Source organism: Prunus mume, linkage group LG4, assembly GCF_029339155.1.
Source record: "Prunus mume cultivar Tortuosa linkage group LG4, ASM2933915v1, whole genome shotgun sequence".
NCBI lineage: Eukaryota > Viridiplantae > Streptophyta > Magnoliopsida > Rosales > Rosaceae > Prunus > Prunus mume.
The window spans coordinates 21,019,645-21,038,829 of record NC_142701.1 but is presented as its reverse complement, the minus strand read 5'-3'; the positions used below and the strand labels follow the sequence as shown (position 1 = coordinate 21,038,829).

At 37.9% G+C, this 19,185-nt stretch overlaps 2 protein-coding genes across 5 annotated transcripts; one reads left to right on the top strand and one right to left on the bottom strand.

Moving 5' to 3' along the window:
- Positions 1-842: 842 nt before the first annotated feature.
- LOC103329658 (nuclear matrix constituent protein 1-like) lies at positions 843-7,950 on the top strand. The gene is made up of 8 exons (XM_008232157.2): positions 843-1,611; positions 2,524-2,733; positions 3,307-3,560; positions 3,749-4,019; positions 4,097-4,180; positions 4,516-6,628; positions 6,887-7,046; positions 7,355-7,950. Exons 6-8 carry the CDS (start codon positions 5,010-5,012, stop codon positions 7,598-7,600), a joined length of 2,025 nt encoding a protein of 674 aa, XP_008230379.2. The 5' UTR covers positions 843-1,611; positions 2,524-2,733; positions 3,307-3,560; positions 3,749-4,019; positions 4,097-4,180; positions 4,516-5,009; the 3' UTR covers positions 7,601-7,950.
- Positions 7,951-9,287: 1,337 nt separating this feature from the next.
- On the bottom strand, positions 9,288-18,810 carry LOC103329701 (histone acetyltransferase HAC12-like). Of its 4 annotated transcripts, none has more exons than XM_089050954.1 (17): positions 18,676-18,810; positions 17,594-17,822; positions 17,381-17,483; positions 16,935-17,193; positions 16,567-16,842; positions 14,360-15,867; positions 13,946-14,227; positions 13,584-13,862; positions 12,968-13,096; positions 12,621-12,821; positions 12,376-12,518; positions 11,940-12,243; positions 11,300-11,439; positions 10,656-10,734; positions 10,066-10,455; positions 9,525-9,834; positions 9,288-9,426 (listed from the first exon to the last, which is right to left on the bottom strand). In XM_089050954.1, the coding sequence occupies exons 2-16, from the start codon at positions 17,809-17,811 to the stop codon at positions 9,604-9,606; spliced, it is 4,542 nt and encodes a 1,513-aa protein (XP_088907080.1). In that variant the 5' UTR covers positions 17,812-17,822; positions 18,676-18,810; the 3' UTR covers positions 9,288-9,426; positions 9,525-9,603. The 4 variants fall into 4 exon arrangements, with proteins under 4 accessions (XP_088907080.1, XP_088907079.1, XP_088907082.1 ...); XM_089050953.1 differs by having other exon boundaries at positions 18,415-18,686; XM_089050956.1 differs by having other exon boundaries at positions 14,360-15,825; positions 18,415-18,686.
- Between the last annotated feature and the right edge of the window lie 375 nt (positions 18,811-19,185).

Below are 19,185 nucleotides of genomic sequence, written 5' to 3'. Positions count from 1 at the left end.
TCGATAAATAAAAAAATCCATGATTTGAAAGAGCGAGTATTCAGAGAGATCCAAAGCGGGAGAGTAATCTCCTTTTTGAAATGAGAGAGAGTCTCTATTTTTTCACAGTACTTCGATATGAGACTTATTGAGATTGATTTTGGTGGCAACACACGACAACATTCCATTGGCTAGTGCAATCGCCTCTAAACACGTGACACATGATTGATCTAATTGAGTTGGTTACTTGGCCAATTACAATACAAACATTGATATTATACCTAAAGGGTTTGATTTTATATTTGAAGGGTTCAATTCAGTACATGCATGCTTTAAATTCCACATGAAAGCTTTAATTTTGAAAAATAAGCTTTAATTTTGGCATGTAAGCTCTCAATTAGGACGCAATATCCTACACCTTTGATCTTTAAAAAAAAAAAAAAAAAGAGGATCCAGACTCAGAATGGATAACATACTATTTTGAAACTTTTTTATTTTACTTTTATAGAGAGTGAGTGGTGATGATGACCAAAAGCCACATGCGACAAAGCAATGCTTATCTTCAAGACCCAATCCCCTTCTTCCCAACTTAACAGCTCTCTAACACCGTGGCATCTCGGTACATGGTATATTCTCGGAAACATAAGAACATGCCCACTTTATCAAAATACCCCTGCCTCTCAAGCAATTTATCCGTTTCACCCACCCTAACGGACACTACCAACCATGGGCAAATTCGTCACAAATAATAACACAACCGAGCACCCACGTTTTATTCTATAAAGGCTGCCAGTTTAAATTCCGAAACTACCCTAGAGGTGGCGCATTGAACCATAGGAAAACGAAGGATAAAATGATAATTTTAGGAGATGAAATTCCTGGCGGGCCCATAAATAAAAAAAAGAAGGAACGTGAGCGATCCGCGCAAAGCACACAAAGGTGGCTGTAGAGAGAGAGAGAGCGTGTCTATGTGTGCTCGAAGACGTTACCGGACTTGAAATCTCCTATTCGTCGGAATTTGGGAATTCCGTTCACGTCCGGACTAGGGTTTCTGCTAAAAGACTGAAAGCAGATAGAGAGACACTGGTTACTGAGTAGAAGTTCTTGTTTTTCGTCCGAATTCCGAACTTCAATTCGCCGGAATTTCGGAATTCCGATCGGTTCCAGGGTAGGGTTTTCACTCCTGAACGCTCTTTCGTTGCTTTAATTAGGGTTTTCCTCTGGAGGAAAGTTGGTTCAGTTTCTGAATTTTAGGGGTTTGTCGAATCGCTCACTTGGCTTTGGCGTGCATGTGCTTATGAAGTTGAAGTTACGATCTGTCGTTCTGGGATTATTGTTGTGGAGAGTTTTTTGATGTTTACGCCGCAGCGGTGGTCGGGTTGGTCTCTCACACCCAAAACTGGGACTGAGAAGACCGGAACTGGGTCGGGCTCGAACATGAAATCCGGGGCTCCGAACTTCAACTCTGGGGATGCTGTCGTTGCGAAGGGGAAAGGTCTCTCCTTGTTTGAACCCAGGACGCCGGCTTCGGGTTCAGTGCTTGAGAATGGTGGGAATATGCAGGTGGAGTCTGGCGAGGGGGCCACCGACCGCGAAGAGTTGGCTCAGAGGGTTTCAGAGCTCGAAAATGAGGTTGGTGGAGTGTATTTTGAATCTTGTGATGTTTGGTTCTAATAGTTTCAAGTATGTGGATATTCTTTCGTTTGCTTTTTTTTTTTTTGGGTAATGGGGAAGGCGTTCAACTTGTGCATAGTATCGGGCAGTGAGAAAGTATTCGAATTTATTCTTTTTCGTGGCATGGGCATTTGTGATTTAGGAGAATTGTCTTGCATCGAATCAGTAACATAAATATCCTTTTGAATATGCATTTTGATTTCATCTCTATAATTTGATGGCAACCAAAAATTTTAGTCTTTTATCCGAGAAATTCCCAAGTCAACTTCAATAGGGTTTTGCAAAACTAGTATTAAAACTAACATCTCAGAAGTGCTGCTGTGTCGTTACAGTGCTAGTTAGTAGCATTAAAAATTTAACACCACCTCCTAAGTCTCAATGGTTGGGTAGTTTGTATTGTTAGTATTTCCGTAAATACCAATAGGTTTTAAGATGATTTTGGTGTCGGTGGATGCTAAGCTTAAAAGAGTAAGAAAAGGAGTTTGTTAAAATTTGAGTCAAGGTTTGGTACTATATGATTAAATCGTAATGGAATAATCTTGATTTGTTTTAAAATTGAATGTATACTATATTGGGGAAAACATTGGGAGTAGGTTAAGGAAAACCTGTGTATTACTTTTATCATTGTGGCAGTAGTCTACTTGTTCGTAAATCCTCTTTCTTTTTGGTTGCCTTGTGATATCTGAGTGATGTAGATATAAGAGTTTGAAGTTGTAAAGTGCTTTAGCCCATTATCCACTCTCTAAGTATAGACTTAACAATAAATTATTTGGATTGGCACAATTTGCAAGCTTCTAGTCCATATTCCTGTTTTAGATAGGCGTTTTTGTTAAAAATTATTTTTGATTGACTAACTGCTGCTGTGTCCAGCTTTTTGAATACCAATACAATATGGGGCTGCTCTTGATTGAGAAAAAGGAGTGGACTTCTAGGCTTGAAGAACTCAGGCAGTCATTAACAGAAGCAAAAGATGCTGTCAGAAGAGAACAAGCAGCTCATTTGATTGCAATTTCTGAGATCGAAAAGCGAGAGGAGAATTTGAGGAAGGCCTTGGGGGTTGAGAAGCAGTGTGTGCATGATGTAAGATTTAACTCTCTCTCTCTCTCTCTCCAGACTCTTTAACGGCCATCTCTCAATTTGTGGAAAGCCTTGTATAACATCCACTTTATTAACTCTCTCTCTCTCTCTCTCTCTCTCTCAGACTATTTAATGGCCAGCTCTCAATTTGTGGAAAGCCTTGTATAACATCCACTTTATTTGTTCGTGTACAATTCTTGGAATTTCTACTTTGCCTTTGTCTGACTATGATCTGGCAAAGTAGAAATTCCTGAAGAATTGTACAACCAAATAAAGTGGATGTTATCAATAAAGCCTTATTTGTCATTTTCTTTTGTAGTTTAAATGTTCTTGTATATGTTATGTATATATGAGTTTCCTTTTTGTGTTCTAGTTTAGTCACTCCATGTGGCTTTAAATATATGCGTTTAAACAATTTTCTTTAGTTAGATGAAAACCAGCCTTTTAATTATTTACTTTTTGAATGTGATAAATTTTAAAGCTTTTGGTTTGTTGGTTATTGTTGGCAATCTATGTTATTAACTTGAAAGCTGATTGTGGTTGAATTTGCTAATATGTGGTACATTTCTTATGCAGCTAGAGAAAGCTTTGCATGAGATTCGTTCAGAAAATGCAGAAATTAAGTTTACTGCTGATTCAAAGTTGGCCGAGGCAAATGCTTTGGTTGCTAGTATAGAAGAGAAATCATTGGAGCTAGAGGCAAAGTCGCGTGCTGCCGATGCCAAGCTAGCTGAGGTGAGCCGGAAAAGTTCAGAGTTTGAGAGGAAATCAAAAGACTTGGAGGATCGAGAAAGTGCACTTCGAAGAGATCGGTTATCCTTCAATTCAGAGTATGATGAAGCCCCCTTGATATTTTCCTTCTGTTGTTGTCTAATATGTTTGCTTTGTCAATGCATCCTCTTTTCTTCCCTTTTTGGGAGTGGTTGGTGGGAGGGTGGAATCAACTTGTTTGCAATCTATACATCTTAAATATGAAAGTTGTTTCTTGTTTTAATGTAGCTGGTTTGACTTTTCTCAGACAGGAAGCATATGAGAATTCTTTGTCTAAGCGGAGGGAGGACTTGCTAGAATGGGAAAGGAAACTGCAAGAGGGAGAAGAGAGGCTAGCAAAGGGTCAAAGAATTCTCAACCAAAGAGAAGAGAGGGCAAATGAGAACGATAGGATTTTTAAGCAGAAAGAGAAGGACCTGGAAGATGCTCAGAAGAAGATTGATGCAACTAATGAGACATTGAAAAGGAAAGAAGATGATATAAGCAGCAGGCTAGCAAATCTGACTTTGAAAGAAAAGGCGAGTAGTGTTTTATGGTGAGCTGTTTTTGGATTTCTCATAATTCATTTGTTTAAGTAAGTTTCTTTTATGTGCAGGAATATGATACTATGAGAATAAACCTAGAGATGAAGGAGAAGGAGTTACTTGCATTGGAAGAAAAGCTCAATGCTAGAGAAAGGGTGAGGCCTATATCACTGTTGATAGAGAGACATTGAAAGCAATTTGAACCTTATGCAATGATGCTGTATTGTCGTTAAGTCTATACCTGATGTAGGTTTAATTTGGTCACAAAAGTAGCTGTGTCAATGTATTTGGTATTCAAGAACTTTCTTTTCTTTTCTTCTTTACACTCTTCGTTTTATTCAATCTGTTTAAAGTCTATTTCCTGTTTGTTTCCCTCTTTGTGGATCTAATCTCCTTATTTTGTTAAAGAAGGCTTGGTATCCAGATTGAATTCATCATTCTATTATCATTGTCATGCTCCTGACTCTTTTCTTTTTCATGGGACCCACAGGTTGAGCTCCAGAAGATTATTGATGAACACAACGCCATTTTGGATGCAAAGAAATGCGAATTTGAGTTGGAAATTGATCAAAAGAGAAAATCCTTGGATGATGAATTGAGAAACAGGCTGGTTGATGTGGAGAAGAAGGAATCTGAAATCAATCACATGGAGGAGAAATTTGCAAAACGGGAGCAGGCGTTGGAAAAGAAAGGGGAAAAGGTCAGGGAAAAAGAGAAGGACTTTGAATCCAAAATGAAATCCTTGAAGGAAAAGGAGAAGTCCATTAAATCTGAGGAGAGGCACTTGGAAAGCGAGAAGAAACAACTAATTGCTGAAAAGAGGATTTGGTTAGGCTTTTGGCTGAAGTTGAGAAGATTAGGGCTAATAATGAAGAACAGCTACAGAAGATTAGTGAGGAGAAGGATCGACTGATAGTAAGTGAAGAGGAGAAGTCAGAGTATCACCGGCTGCAGTCAGAGTTAAAACAGGAAATTGACAAGTACATGCAACAGAAAGAACTGCTTCTGAAGGAAGCTGAAGACTTGAAGCAGCAAAAGGAGCTTTTTGAGAGAGAGTGGGAAGAGCTGGATGACAAAAGAGCTGAGATTCAGAAAGAGCTGAAGAATGTAAATGAACAGAAGGAAGAAGTAGAAAAATGGAAACACGTTGAAGAAGAAAGGTTGAAAAGTGAAAAGGTGGTGGCTCAGGACCACATACAAAGGGAGCAAGATGATCTCAAATTGGCCAAGGAATCATTTGAAGCCCATATGGAGCATGAGAAGTCAGTATTAGCTGAGAAAGCTCAAAGTGAGAGAAGCCAAATGCTTCATGAATTGGAAACACGGAAAAGAGAACTTGAAACTGATATGCAGAATCGGTTGGAGGAGATGGAGAAACCCTTGCGTGAAAGAGAGAAGTCTTTTGCAGAAGAAAGAGAAAGAGAACTAGACAATGTTAATTACTTGAGAGAGGTAGCTAGAAGAGAAATGGAAGAAATTAAAGTTGAAAGGCTTAAAATGGAAAAAGAAAGACAAGAAGCTGATGCAAATAAGGAGCATCTTGAAAGGCAACACATTGAAATAAGAAAAGACATTGATGAACTTCTTGACCTTAGTCAGAAACTGAGAGACCAACGGGATCAATTTATTAAGGAGAGAGAATCCTTTATTTCGTTTATTGAGAAATTCAAGAGTTGCACAAACTGTGGTGAAATGATCTCTGAGTTTGTGCTTTCTAATCTACGACCTTTAGCTGAAATTGAAAACGCAGAGGTTATTCCCCCACCAAGACTGGGTGATGACTATTTGAAGGGAGGTTTCAATGAAAATCTGGCTCAGAGGCAAAATAATGGGATATCTCTTGGTATTGATTCAAGATCTCCAGTTTCTGGTGGTACCATGTCTTGGCTCCGTAAATGCACCTCAAAGATATTTAATCTCTCACCAGGGAAAAAGATTGAGTTTGGCTCTCCTCAAAATTTGGCAAATGAAGCACCATTCTCTGGTGAGCAAAATGTAGAGGCATCCAAAAGAGGATGTGGCATTGAAAATGAGGCTGAACTATCTTTTGGAGTTGCAAGTGATTCTTTTGATGTCCAGAGGGTTCAATCCGACAACAGAATCAGAGAGGTTGAAGCTGTTCAATATCCTTCACCCGATGAACATAGCAACATGAATAGTGAGGCACCTGATCTTCCAGAAGATTCTCAGCCTTCTGATTTGAAGGGTGGTTACCAAAAGCCAAGTAGGAGAGGAGGCAGGAGAGGCAGGCCTGCAGTTAAGAGAACTCGCTCTGTGAAAGCAGTTGTTAAAGATGCTAAGGCTATACTTGGGGAGGCTTTTGAAACAAATGACAGTGAGTATGCAAATGGGACTGCCGCGGATTCTGTTGATATGCATACTGAAAGCCATGGTGGTTCTAGTCTTGCTGATAAAAGATCAGCTAGAAATGGACGGAAACGTGGCCGTGCTCAGACATCTCAAATCGCTGTGAGTGGTGGGGATGATAGTGAAGGACGTTCTGACAGTGTCATGGGTGCCCAGCGCAAGAAGAAGCGAGAAAAAGTTCTTCCAGCTGAGCAAGCTCCAGGGGAAAGTCGATACAATCTACGGCGACCCAAAACGTAAGTATTTAAATTGTTATATCTTGAGTACCATGTAAAAACATTGGAATGCATTGCAGTTTCTTGAATTGAAATATCATTTGCTTTAGGTTGGAATAAAGCTACCACAATTAAGAATTATTTCTAGAGCACTGTATCAGATCATGGATGTAAAATTATTTTTAGCATCATGAAAGGGATAAAACTTATGATCCTGTTGCCATTCTATGGTGGTCATTCCATGAAACTAACTTGTAAGTTTACACTTTATGTGATCAGTGGAGTTACAGTTGCTGCTGCAAGTGCATCGCGTGACCTTGTCAAAGATAACGAGGAAGAGGTCGATAATGCTAGAGCTACTGAGCACTACTCTAAAGCTGCTCCTGCTACTTCAATAGGAGTTGGTAGCGAGAATGGTGGAAGCACACACTTTGTGCGGGTGAGTGTAGGCATCTTCACTAGCCCATTAAAATTTCACTAGATAGGATGTAGGGTGTGTGTGTGTGGGTGTGAATGAGGCCTTCTATTTGTTTTATGGATTATAATCCATTTCTACCACACAAGTTCAATATGTTACTGAGAAGTTGGTCCACCAGTATTTATCTTTAGGAGTGAATGATGTCTAAGAAAACATGTTAAGAGCTGCCCTATCCTCACAGCACATGTTTTTATATCTTTCAAGAAGTCAAAAGCTGGTTCTTCAAAATATTTTTCTGATGTGATTTCTCTTTTTAACTTTGTGCTCAGTGTGGGACTCTTGGAGACACTCAAGATGGTGATGCAGATGCAATAAAAAATCTGGAAGAGAATACGGCAGTTAGTGAAGAGGTGAATGGTTCAACAGAAGGGGGTCAAGAGTATGTTGATGGAGATGAGTACAGGAGTGAATCCCAGAATGGTACTCCCATTGAAGAAGATGACGACGATGAAGAGTCTGAACATCCTGGAGAAGCCTCAATAGGAAAGAAGCTATGGACCTTCTTCACGACATAATAACAAAGACTTGTTTCCAGTAGGGGTGGCTTCAGTTGGAACTTGACTGCATCAACTTCTTTAGCTTTGCTGTTAGCTCTCTAATGTGTAGTATTGTGAATTATCGATTTAAGTGTAGTTAGAACTATGGAAGTATTTGAGGCGGAGGGATAGGGTTTTTGTTTACCCTCACTTTTCTTTTTCTTATTTTTTTTAGGATTCAGGACAATATTGGGCTGTTTCTTATTTTTGTACGACAATGCTAGATATTCTTATGTAGCAGCAGCAGTAGCCAGTGCATATTTTATCGCTGGACTGAGAGCTCCGCCATTTCCACATTGTTTGTATCAAAGTTTGTATCTCTTTCGTTCTGGGCTGATTGTTTTAACTACCTCATCTCTCTCTCTCTCTCTCTCTCTCTCTCTCTCTGAGTTACAGTGATGATGGTATGATGGATAAATTCAAAAGCCTGGTTTTGTTCACTCTCATCGATCTGAGTACCCAGATGCATGGCCACCCAATGGTACGCTTGTGTGTACCCATGTCAATCTTCAAATTCATGGTCATCCCAAGTATGAGCCTTGGAGTTTATGACGATTACTCATAGACATGGCCACCATTAGCTTGAGCTTCTGAATTGAGTATTTTTATGGTGAAAAAATAAGGGGTGGGAATTATGAGCCGGGCAATAAAGTCTACTTGTCCACGACAAGTGAAGTGACGAAGAAATGTGAAATTAAGGATTTTCTTTTTGAACAAAATAGAAATTAAAATACAATGACTGCATTTAAGTATGGATGTTTCCAATGTGAATTAATAAATTTTTTTTATATTAATACTTAATATAAGGTGCAATCTCAACCATTTTGAACTGTTTTAATCGGAAGGTGCGTTAGTGTTTGTCCTAAGAAAAATTTGTTAATAGTATGTATGCCATCAGTAGTTGCAGCAGTAGCTAACTGGATAACATGCTTCAGACAAGACCTGTGAAGAACGCAAATTTTTTAGGCAATCCATGTGATTAGAGATCAAGGTTTTTGGTTTTGTTTTGCTTAAGCTAATTCACCGAATATTGAACGAAAAAAAGGAATTTCATAATATAAATGGTCCGAGAGGATGTTGCATTTCTGTTTAATACAGTTTTTCTTTGTTTCCTTGATCAACACAAATATTGGCCAAGGGCAAGGTGGTGTATTGAAAACTAGAGAACTACAGAGAGGCAAGATGTCGGATGAAATTAGGCTTTCTTCTTTCTGGTACTTATTCTGCTTCTATAATACACAGTTTATTTTCCTTCCACCTGTTTACTTTCCACAATAATAACAATAAACAACAATGGTTTTACATGCAGAAAATACAGTAATGGTTGAATCATTGGAAGATCATATCAGAATGTTAAAGAATGAGTTTATACATCAATTGGATTGCCTCAAACTAGAAATTCTGATTTACCTAATTCTAAATCTGTATTCATGTACTGATGTCCAAGAAAACTACAATCTTCAGGAAAGGTGACCGTATGTAAGGGCTAAAGAATGAGGGTGTAGCTCATGACCAACTTGGAAAATCAGGCCCTCAAATCACAACCCTTTTGAAGGTACTAAGTTTGTATACATGCGGTTGGTAACAGACTGAGATTTACTTGTTTCTATTTGACAAAATTTTTGAGCCCTGCTAAACTAAACCAGAAATTATTCTGCTTCTCAACTTTCTATACACCAGGCTGCTGGTGTTGACAATCCCGTCCTATCTGTACACTTGAGACTATCAATTGGTAGCAACCTTCGCTGTTCACTATCCGACTAATTCTGCAACCGTAGTTCTGCATGCTTCTTCAGATCTCATCCCTTCAAAATCAACACCAAATCAACACCAAATCAACCGATAAATGAGTGAACATTAGAACAATTATTGTGATGCAGGTAATAAGAATAAAAGGAAATACCTAGGAAGCAGTAGAACCTCTTTTTTCTATCCTCTTTGCGGAGATGGAGGGGGTGGTGGCTAAGTGCAGAGAATGTAACTCACATGCACCGTCGTATGCCACAATTTGATTCTCTACAGTTTCTCGAATGCAGATTTATCACGTACCATGCCTTCTTACAGTATTGACAACCTCCAGTAGTCCGAATAGTGCACTTTGTTGAATGGCAGAGTAGCTTTTTTATTTTGAGGCAGTTTGGGTAAGAGCAAGGCTGAATCTTGGTTGAGCAACATTTACGTGCGTGATGTAAAACATCCAGCAGTTCCCTTATCTGCACCACATATATACACTACACTGAGCATCACAAAAACACATGCACCTACACACGCATTCAAACTGCAAACTTTTATTTGTAACTACTAAGCTACATGAATTATTGTTAATCCTTATCGCTAGTAATATTATTATTATAGAAAGAGATGAAAATCATTGTTGTTAATAGAGACATGGACACACACAACATGCGAGGAGGATAGTATGGGTATTTAAAAATATAACTTACCATCAATGGTTTTTGTGGCGAGTCTCGACCCTCTGTCCTACAGCTAACTGTGGTAGAACTTTGAGTCAACTTATGAATGTGACAAGAACTTCCTTTCTCTTGATAGCATGCTGCACAAACACCAAACTCTGGGCAGATCTCACATACCCAGCTCTGAGCAACCACAGCATCCTTATGGCAAATACTGCATGTGTTCCCAGCAGTCAGCACAGTACCATTTCGGAGATGATGCAGAATCATTATTGAGGAATACTTCGCCCGGCGAAGTGTGTCAAACTGATAGTGATTTTTCTCACACAAGCTCAAGAAAGTATGCCTGTTCTCAAGTAAACGACTGTTTGAAATAACATCTTCGTCCTTAGTATCAGAAAGCACATTCTCCACCAGAACCTGAAAAAGGGCAAAAGCCAAAGAAATGAGCAAAGATATGCTACTCTAACTTCAAGGAGAGTAATTATTTGAAGAATTGTTGCTAGGCTGGTTTGTAGTATCTGATATTTGCCACATATTATTAGAACACTAATTGACTGGTTTAGATTTTTACTAGAAGGGCAAAACTACCATACGGGCCTATAAGGTTTGGGATTCACCTGAGAAAGCACATGTTGTTCCATGTTGACTGATATGTGCATGTCCCTCCCAGAAATTTTGCGCTCAGCTTCATGGCATCTACAGCATACAAATTAAAGGAACAATAAATACAAATTTAAATTAAAAAATTTCCACTTCAATCAAGTTCTTAAACCCAGAAATACCATACTTCTGGACAACAGATTCTTGGCAAGAAAGACAAACAATGTGCCGCACATAATTCACAGGCGAAGAGAAGATTCAATTATTGAGAGACCAAAAAAAAAAAAAAAAAAAAAGATAGTCAATCAGTTCAACCTATAAAGCTAGTAGAACACTGAAGTACTATACAAGTATTATAAAGCTTCAGGGATAACTTGTGCACCCTTGTTCAACAAACTCAGTTACTGTAACGATTTCATATTTATTTATTTATTATTATTTGAATTACTTGTTCAACCTATGATGTAGTATTTACTCAAACCACATACAGACACATCTCCATCACTTTCAATTCTCAATGTACTGCACATTGTTGGGAATAAGATATCAATAACATAAGACTACAAGAGGGACCTCAGAACCTCCAGGCACCATAACCATTCTGATTAAAGGAGGGATAAAAAATTTGAAGAGCAGGAAAGACCTGAGAGAAATTTGGTACCTTTCACAGAGGTGAAAATTTTTGCACTGACTGCAAGACCAGCGTCCCCCAGATAAGATTGCTTCATGGCAGTGGGAGCAAACATACTGCATGTCGACAATTATGAAGTCCTCCTTATTTGGTAAAATGGTCTGCCCCAGCTAAAAAGGAAGAGACACCAAAACAAACTGGAGAGTAAGTAGATGTCTAACAGGGGGAAATAGGGTAAATATTAATAGTATTAATGAAATTGACAATGCTGGTGCAGATGTTTCTTCCTGCCCAAGACCTATTCATTATATCATTGTTAAAAATTAAGGCGGCCACTACACTTGCTTCACTAGTGATATTGCAATCAAGGAATGGACATATTACCCAGGCATGCCTCAGCATTTGGATAACTTATTGCCCTCATTAAATCCCAGGGAAGTAGCAACTAAAAGTTGAAGGCGAGTATATGAATCAAGCATTAGTTATCTGCTTTATTTGTAACCTTATCTATCAGAATTTGCACACTTGTCACTTTGTATATTTACTTATTAAGCCACCAAGTTTGCTTCATCTATAGTATGCAAAGTGAAGAATTAGAATATTAGAAGGTTGCTTTTAAGCCACCAATTTAGTAGGAAGAATTAGAAAGGGAAAGGTTAAGAATATTTACTTTCTGCATCAGTAGAATATCTTTGGTAGAGCCATCAGAAGGACTGGTATGTCCCATGGCTTTTAAAGTTCTCTTTGTTATTGTTTTCTTTGCTTTCTTCTTTGAGTCTGTCATCCTTTCTTTTTCAATGTTCCTGATCACATCCTCAGCAGTGGCAGACCAATAGTCACCATCAAAATATGGCAAACGAGCTGCTGTTACCTTGGAGTTGCATTCCCCAGTAGGGATAAAAAAGCGATCATATAAATTAGTGAAACTGACCACAATTTTTTCATTTGCTGCTTTTTTTATCATTGACTGATACCTGCACAAGTGAACTAGTTAAAATCAGTGAAGGCACAGATGCAGAAATGAATGCACACATGCACAGAGAGACAAACACACAAGATAGGGGAATTGTGTGCACAGAGAGAGAGAGAGAGAGAGAGAGAGAGACCATTGCCGCAGCTTATCAGGCTTGGGTGTTTTCTGCATTTCTGGATGGCAGTATAAAATATAATCTTCTCCCTTCACAGGAGGGCACGCCCATATATAGGAGGTAATAAAACCTCTTTTCTTGCAAAACTCAAGGTAAGCTATCTGAAGACAAAAATTAGTAAAAAGAAAATTTGAGTTACCATTTGTCAATTAGCTGTACCAGTAACATAGGCTTAAATAATGATAGGGAAAAGAAGTAACTACCAATAATTCATGATAAACAAATGTACGAAGAGCTTCTCCATTCACAGTTTTTGTCTCTGGCCTGAAGTACTTAATAGAATCCAGATATGATATATAAACACAACGCTTATTCGGATGACTACATTCTGAGCCGAACTCTTGCACATACATTCCAAAAAGGCATACATCTACCCCTTCAATCTTCTGAAACAAAAGAATAACCTGAATGCAAAAAAAATAAAAATGGTATTAGGTTAACTGTAATAAACAAGCAGTGACACTAAAATAGAATTGATTCAGAGTGAGACAGGAGGAAAGTCTATAATAAATCAACAAATAAATCTATGGATTGGTTAAAATTTTCCCACCTTTGATATGTATGGGAATTCAGCAGGGTAATTCTCGTCATGAAAGAGATCCAAAAACTTTTGCTTCACTTTTAGTGTTTTTTGAACAGATAAAACCACTCTGACAACAAGATCTTCGACTCCTGGAACCTAACAACCCATCAAATCAAACAAAAGAAGTTAGCAGATAGAAGGGATTGTATATCATAAACACATTCCCTGTGAATATATAAACAGGAATTTCAGATGCGAATTTAATTTATATTGAGTGTCTTATTAGATTCGAATGTCCTTTTTCTACATTTTCAACATAATAAACCACTGAGACAACAAAATCCTTTGTTCCTGGAACCTAACATCTCATTGAAAGAAACATAGTAATAACAAACAAGAAGCTTCAAAGGACTCTAGATTATGAACCATCTCTGTATGAAGACAAGCAGCTTCAAACAAGAAACTTTATAACCGCTAGGCCCATGATTGAATTGATTAGGACATAACCGCTAGGCATTGACCTCAAGACGGATCTTAGTGGTCACAATATTTTTGTCCAACTCTCAAAACATAAAAAATTCTCTTAAAATGCAAAATAAATTGATAAACTGAAAGTGCATCCTAAACAGAGTTTTATTCTTACCTCAAAAAATTCTTTTCCTTCGACCTTTGCTCTCTCTTCTCTCTCTTGCTTGAGGCGCCTAAAGAGTCTTTGTTCTATGTGGTCGCTAAGCATGGTAGTTGGTAGATCTTTTGCACTGAAAACAGCATTATTTGATAAGTTCTTGAGCTCTCCACATTCTGTCTCTTTTGACAAGCATTTGAGACATATGCATTCAGCTTTGCCTTCCAAAGCACTTTTATCATTAAAGAGAGCACATATCTGATGTTGCCAGCCATTGCATTTATCACATTGAACCCACTGCAAGTACATAAAAAGCCTCAGGAATTGAGTCACTAATTTCAAGATTTCATAAATAAAAAGACCAAATGACTTAAACTTACAGATTCTTCGGTTTCTTCATCATTCTTCTTTTTACTGAGTTTTGCCTTTGAAATGTGAATACCACGAAATGAGATATTTCCACCTCGAGACTCCTTATAGCACAATGTACAAACACAATATTGTGTATCATGCTCGTCTAGTGTGCAGTAATAGTTTACACTGCGCTTGATACGGGCACCACAGAATGAGCAATAGATTGGTGTGGGGGCAAAAAAAAGCTTACCCGACACACACAACTGACACACTTTCTCACTGTTTTCTCTTTCTTCCGTCACGATACTCTGTTTTCAAATAAAGGCATAAGAATAGTATTGTTCATGTTCAATCAATGCAAACCTAGACAAATATAAATTAGTTGAAACTCTTGGAGAAACTTAAAAAAAAGCAATAACGGTGAATGGAAAAATTACTACCTGATCAATGCTCTGCCCAAGACTTGATAAATGTTCCTTGATTTGCTCTTCTGTGAAAATTTCAGTTAAAAGGGCACCCTTTGTCTCTGGATTCTGTGGCTTTATCACTTCCTTAAGATCAGAGTCTGGTATTGGCTCCGTTTGGTTGAACTCAGTCCTTTCTTCCCCCTCTTTAAATTCAACACTAGGCTCTTCTGAGAGCAAAGATAAACTCTTGAACCCCATTCCTCCGGGAACTTTTTTCACATTGTCTATAATTTCACTAGTGCTAGTAGGGTCTAATTGCTGCATCTCATGACAAATAAATACTCCTACAGAAGGAAGAGGCACACTTTCGGAATCCAGTTTATTGATATTATCAGAATCACATTTTCTAACATCACTGATCCCCGTGGAATCTTGTATAGAATTTTTAGCTGGTTCTATTTCCACATGCGTTACTTCAGAATTAATAGATACAGGAGATTTTGACTGTTGCTGCAGATATGAAAGTCCTTTAGGAGCACAAGGCTGGACAACTGAAGGAGCCAATAGATGAGAATTTTCATTTATATTCTCCATCTTCAACCTTTTTGACGAAGGTGACATATCTTCAATATTTCCTGAACTGGGTTCATCTGAAGCATACTCTTGAGCACCATTTGACTGTCCTGGAGGAACCTGAGGCTGCAAATATGGATGAAGGGGTCGTTTTTGGTTATGTTGAGACTTTATCATCTGGGAACAAGATTGCACTATATCCTCAGAATTAATAGATAGAGGAGATTCAGATTGGTGCTGCAGATATGGAAGTCCTTCACGAGCACAATGTTGAACAACTGAAGGAGCCAAAAGATGAGAACTCTCATTTTTATTCTCCATCTTCAACCTTTTTGACGAAGGCGGAATATCTTCAATATTTCCTGAACTGGGTCCATCTGAAGCGTACTCTTGAGCACCATGTGACTGTTCTGGAGGAACCTGTGGCTGCAAATATGGACAAAGGGGTCGTTTTTGGTTATGTTGAGACTTTATCATCCGGGAACAAGATTGCACTGTATCCTCAGAATTAATAGATAGAGGAGATTCAGATTGGTGCTGCAGATATGATAGTCCTTCAGAAGCACAATGTTGAACAACTGAAGGGGCCAAAAGATGAACACTTCCATTTTTTTTCTCCATCTTCAACCTTTTCGACGAAGGAAGAATATCTTCAATGTTTCCTGAACTAGGACTATCTGAAGCACACTGTTGAGCAGCATGTGACTGTTCTGGAGGAACCCGAGGTTGCAAATATGAAGGATGGGGTCGGTTTTGGTTATGCTGAGACTTCATTATCAGGGAACAAGATTGCACTATATCCTCAAGAGTTGAGATCTCTTGGCTGAAGATTCTGCCAGGAAGAATATTAGAAACTTCAGGAACTTCTATTGGAATATGTTGGGGGATCAGAAAATTAGAAGAGGAAACCGCTGAAAATTCTCCCACTGTAGATGGAAAAACCATGGATTGAGCATTCCCCAAACGAGCTTTGAATTCATAGGATTCAATTTCACAAGAAAAAGTACTTGTCAGAACAGGAAAACAGTATACAGAAATGAGACCAAGAAAGAACCCAATAGAAAACGAGACCATATGTTTGAGTGGATAGACTTGTTATGCGTAAGTATGTTTTCCATTACAATATATTTATTTATAGAAATCTAGATCCTCTAACATAGTTTCAAAAATAACTCTACATGACTCTATGCAGATTGGTGAACAGATACCTGCTTCAAAAGCACATATTGAATCAATGAACATACAATTCATCAATCAAGTTGATCAAACATAAGATGGGAGAACTTGGATCCAACTATGTGGTTACATAATATGAGTACAAGAATGCCACTTCTACCCCAGTCCAGTGAGTGAACTAAGACATCTGAGTCAAGCCATCCAAAATCAGAAAGAAGTATGCCATATTTCTTAGTTTTTATAAATAAATAAATAAAAAATCAGATACTATATTGTAGCCTATAGCTAAATCTGGTATCAATAATTTTCTCATCAGGCACTGCAGAAACTATAAAGTAGTCTAACACCAAGAAACTATACATGATCTGAGGACTTAAAACAAACAGAAGTTACAAAATAACACATTCTGTCAATCATGCAACTAAAACTCAAGTATGATTCATGACTTCATAAACTGGAAGAGGTTAAACATAATGCGTGCAAAAGCATACCATGGTCAAGATGTTGCTGTTGAACATGACAATCAAACAATATATCAGAACTGTAATTCAGATTCCCTTGAGGAGCGAATGTCCCATCATCAAAACCTCCAATAACAGAGAACTCATTGGCATTGGAATATGCAGTGATTGATGCTGAGGCATCCTCAAGAGGAAGAAAAATCTCAGAAGCAACCTGCATTAGGCCTGACGAAAAAGACATATCCAATTCATTGGAAGCAATGAATCTATTGGCATATCCCTGCTTATAACCATTAAAAGGTGACCCTACAACAGAAAATTCATTACTCCATTAGATAAATATGTCTAAACTAACCAATTGTTAAATGAGTTTGTTTTGGAAAGTTAAAATGGCCCACCTTTTATGAGGTTAACGTGATCAGCATTGTTAGCTATGAAAGCATTATGACCAATGGAGTCATATTTACTAGTACCACTTAAGCAGTTAGACGGTGTTTCTGCAGCACCTGAATCGCAACAACCGTGAGGCAGCCCTGAAGTTGGCATTGGCGAACACAAAGGCAAACCTACTTGTTCATTGGAGTTTGCATCATATAGTTTATGCTGGAGTAAAATTTGCAGCCGATGAGACAGTGTCTCCTCATTCACATACTCCTCCTAGAATATATCCAAAAGTTAAAAGTTCAGGATATTTAACATGTGCATTCATAAATTTTCAACTAGAGAAGATATAGCAGAATTATATCCTATAAGATTCAATGTAACAGGAACAAGAACAAAATCTAGTTAAATAAACAAACAAACTTCTCTAAATAAATATTCAATGTAATGTAGAATAGCAGACCTCTGAAGTAGCCTCCATAAATAGCTGGTTTTCCAGGACACCCACAAAATCAGATGCTAGCTCTCCCAACACATAATTGGTACTTAGAAAGAAGATGTCAGAACTGCGGAAGAATTCCAAAAGTCAGAACAAATATACTAGTAGTGATTAAGATTTCACAAGTTTAGTCTAATATATCCACTTACATTCAAAATGAAAACTTACAAGACTTACATTTTTTTCCTAAACAAATTACGAACGCTGCTAACTCTAGGACCTTTGTGCCAATCACTCAAGTAGCCTAGTTGGCATTTTATTGACTGACGACGTAAACCATCCCCTCCCAGCAAAAACGGACTTGAATTCAGCACCGGGTAGTTAGATATATGGCCAAAGGTTTGGTCTGAATTGTATCTCTGTACATCCATCTTGCTGATTTTATGAGACTTCATTCATGCTGAAACTGTAAATTACCAAGAGTTGAGTACGAAAGGGAAGGAAGAATCAATCATAAGAGTTGTGAAAAGTGTAATTAAAATAGCTAAATACACAGAATTCATCAAAATAACTTAAGGAGCTTGATTATCTAAAACTAACAGAATGTTTGAGTGTGCATGAACACTGTGCAATTATTTAAGTTTCACCGCAACTTTTGGCAGAATCTAATTGCTTAGATCATTACATCATTGACAAACTAACACTGTCTGTTCCTCAATAATAGTTCACTGCAATTTTCCATATTACAGTTTGGCAACCAGCTAGTGCTTGATTTACTGCACCAATATTTCTCGAGTCCTAGATCATTATTGCTCTGCTTATTCGAAATTATCCTCGTCAGTATTTGCGTGCAAGTAATTGTTATAACACTAATTACTTCCTCGTGAAACCATCAACGTCCAACAAATTTTAATGAATAACAAATTTTTATTCTTCTGAAAACTTACAAAATTAATCCGCTGAAATCCCAAATTTGCAAACACAATCATCACAAAACGAACGATATCCTTGAAAACCCATCAAAGTCCAAAGCATTCTAACAAATTAGGAATCTTTACCTTGCTGAGGTGAGACCTAATAAAACCAATTCCCCCAAACCCCAATCCAAAATTCAGTAATTTGTCGCTCAAATTACTTCACTAAGGGACCGTTAAATCGGTCAAATTGTCAGATTACGCAACCGAATTGTCAGAGAGGCAGATACAAGAATTCAGAATAAACGTCGCCGAATTCATAAACCCTAAAAACAGCAGAACCAGAAAGAAAAGGGCGAGAGCGAAAAACCCTAAAATTGGAAATAAGGGTTTAAGGAAAGAAACCTGTTTTCTTTGCTTTTCTTTATTGGCTGTTTGAAGTTGAAGTTTGCCTCCACGACATTACCATGGGTGGTGGGCCACGAAGCTTTTTTAATGATTTTATAAGTACTGTGAAGTTTGGAAGTACAAAGCAAAGCCAGAGTCTAATAGGAATAGCTACGACTTTTAAACTAAGGTGACTTTCTTTACCACAGGAGGAGACGGGTGTCTATATTACGAAACCACCCTTCCATATATTTTTCAACCTGGAAGCTTATCTGAAATTTATATTTAATCTTTTCAGAAAATAGAAATAGAACTTGTTAAACTTGAGCCCCAAGTTTCCAATATTAAATAGAAAAATAGGCCCATTTTTTTCTCTCTCTAGTTTGGTCATTAGTTACAAAACCCAACAAAATACAAACAAAAAGCCCAATTAGTTAGGGCTGGATGGAAATGGACCTATTTTTATCTCATAGGCTGAAATAATATCTTAGCATTGATATTCTTTCCAAAATAATGTTGTTTTGCCAA

Coding starts and splice junctions, on each gene's coding strand:
- LOC103329701 (XM_089050954.1), bottom strand. CDS start 17,811: ATGAAGTCTCATAAAATCAGCAAGATGGATGTACAGAGATACAATTCA. Junction 14,228..14,359: donor TTGGGCAGAGCATTGATCAG/GTAGTAATTTTT, acceptor ATTTGAAAACAG/AGTATCGTGACGGAAGAAAG. Junction 13,097..13,583: donor AAGGAAAAGAATTTTTTGAG/GTAAGAATAAAA, acceptor ATGGGTTGTTAG/GTTCCAGGAGTCGAAGATCT.
- LOC103329658 (XM_008232157.2), top strand. CDS start 5,010: ATGCAACAGAAAGAACTGCTTCTGAAGGAAGCTGAAGACTTGAAGCAG. Junction 6,629..6,886: donor AATCTACGGCGACCCAAAAC/GTAAGTATTTAA, acceptor TTATGTGATCAG/TGGAGTTACAGTTGCTGCTG. Junction 7,047..7,354: donor GAAGCACACACTTTGTGCGG/GTGAGTGTAGGC, acceptor CTTTGTGCTCAG/TGTGGGACTCTTGGAGACAC.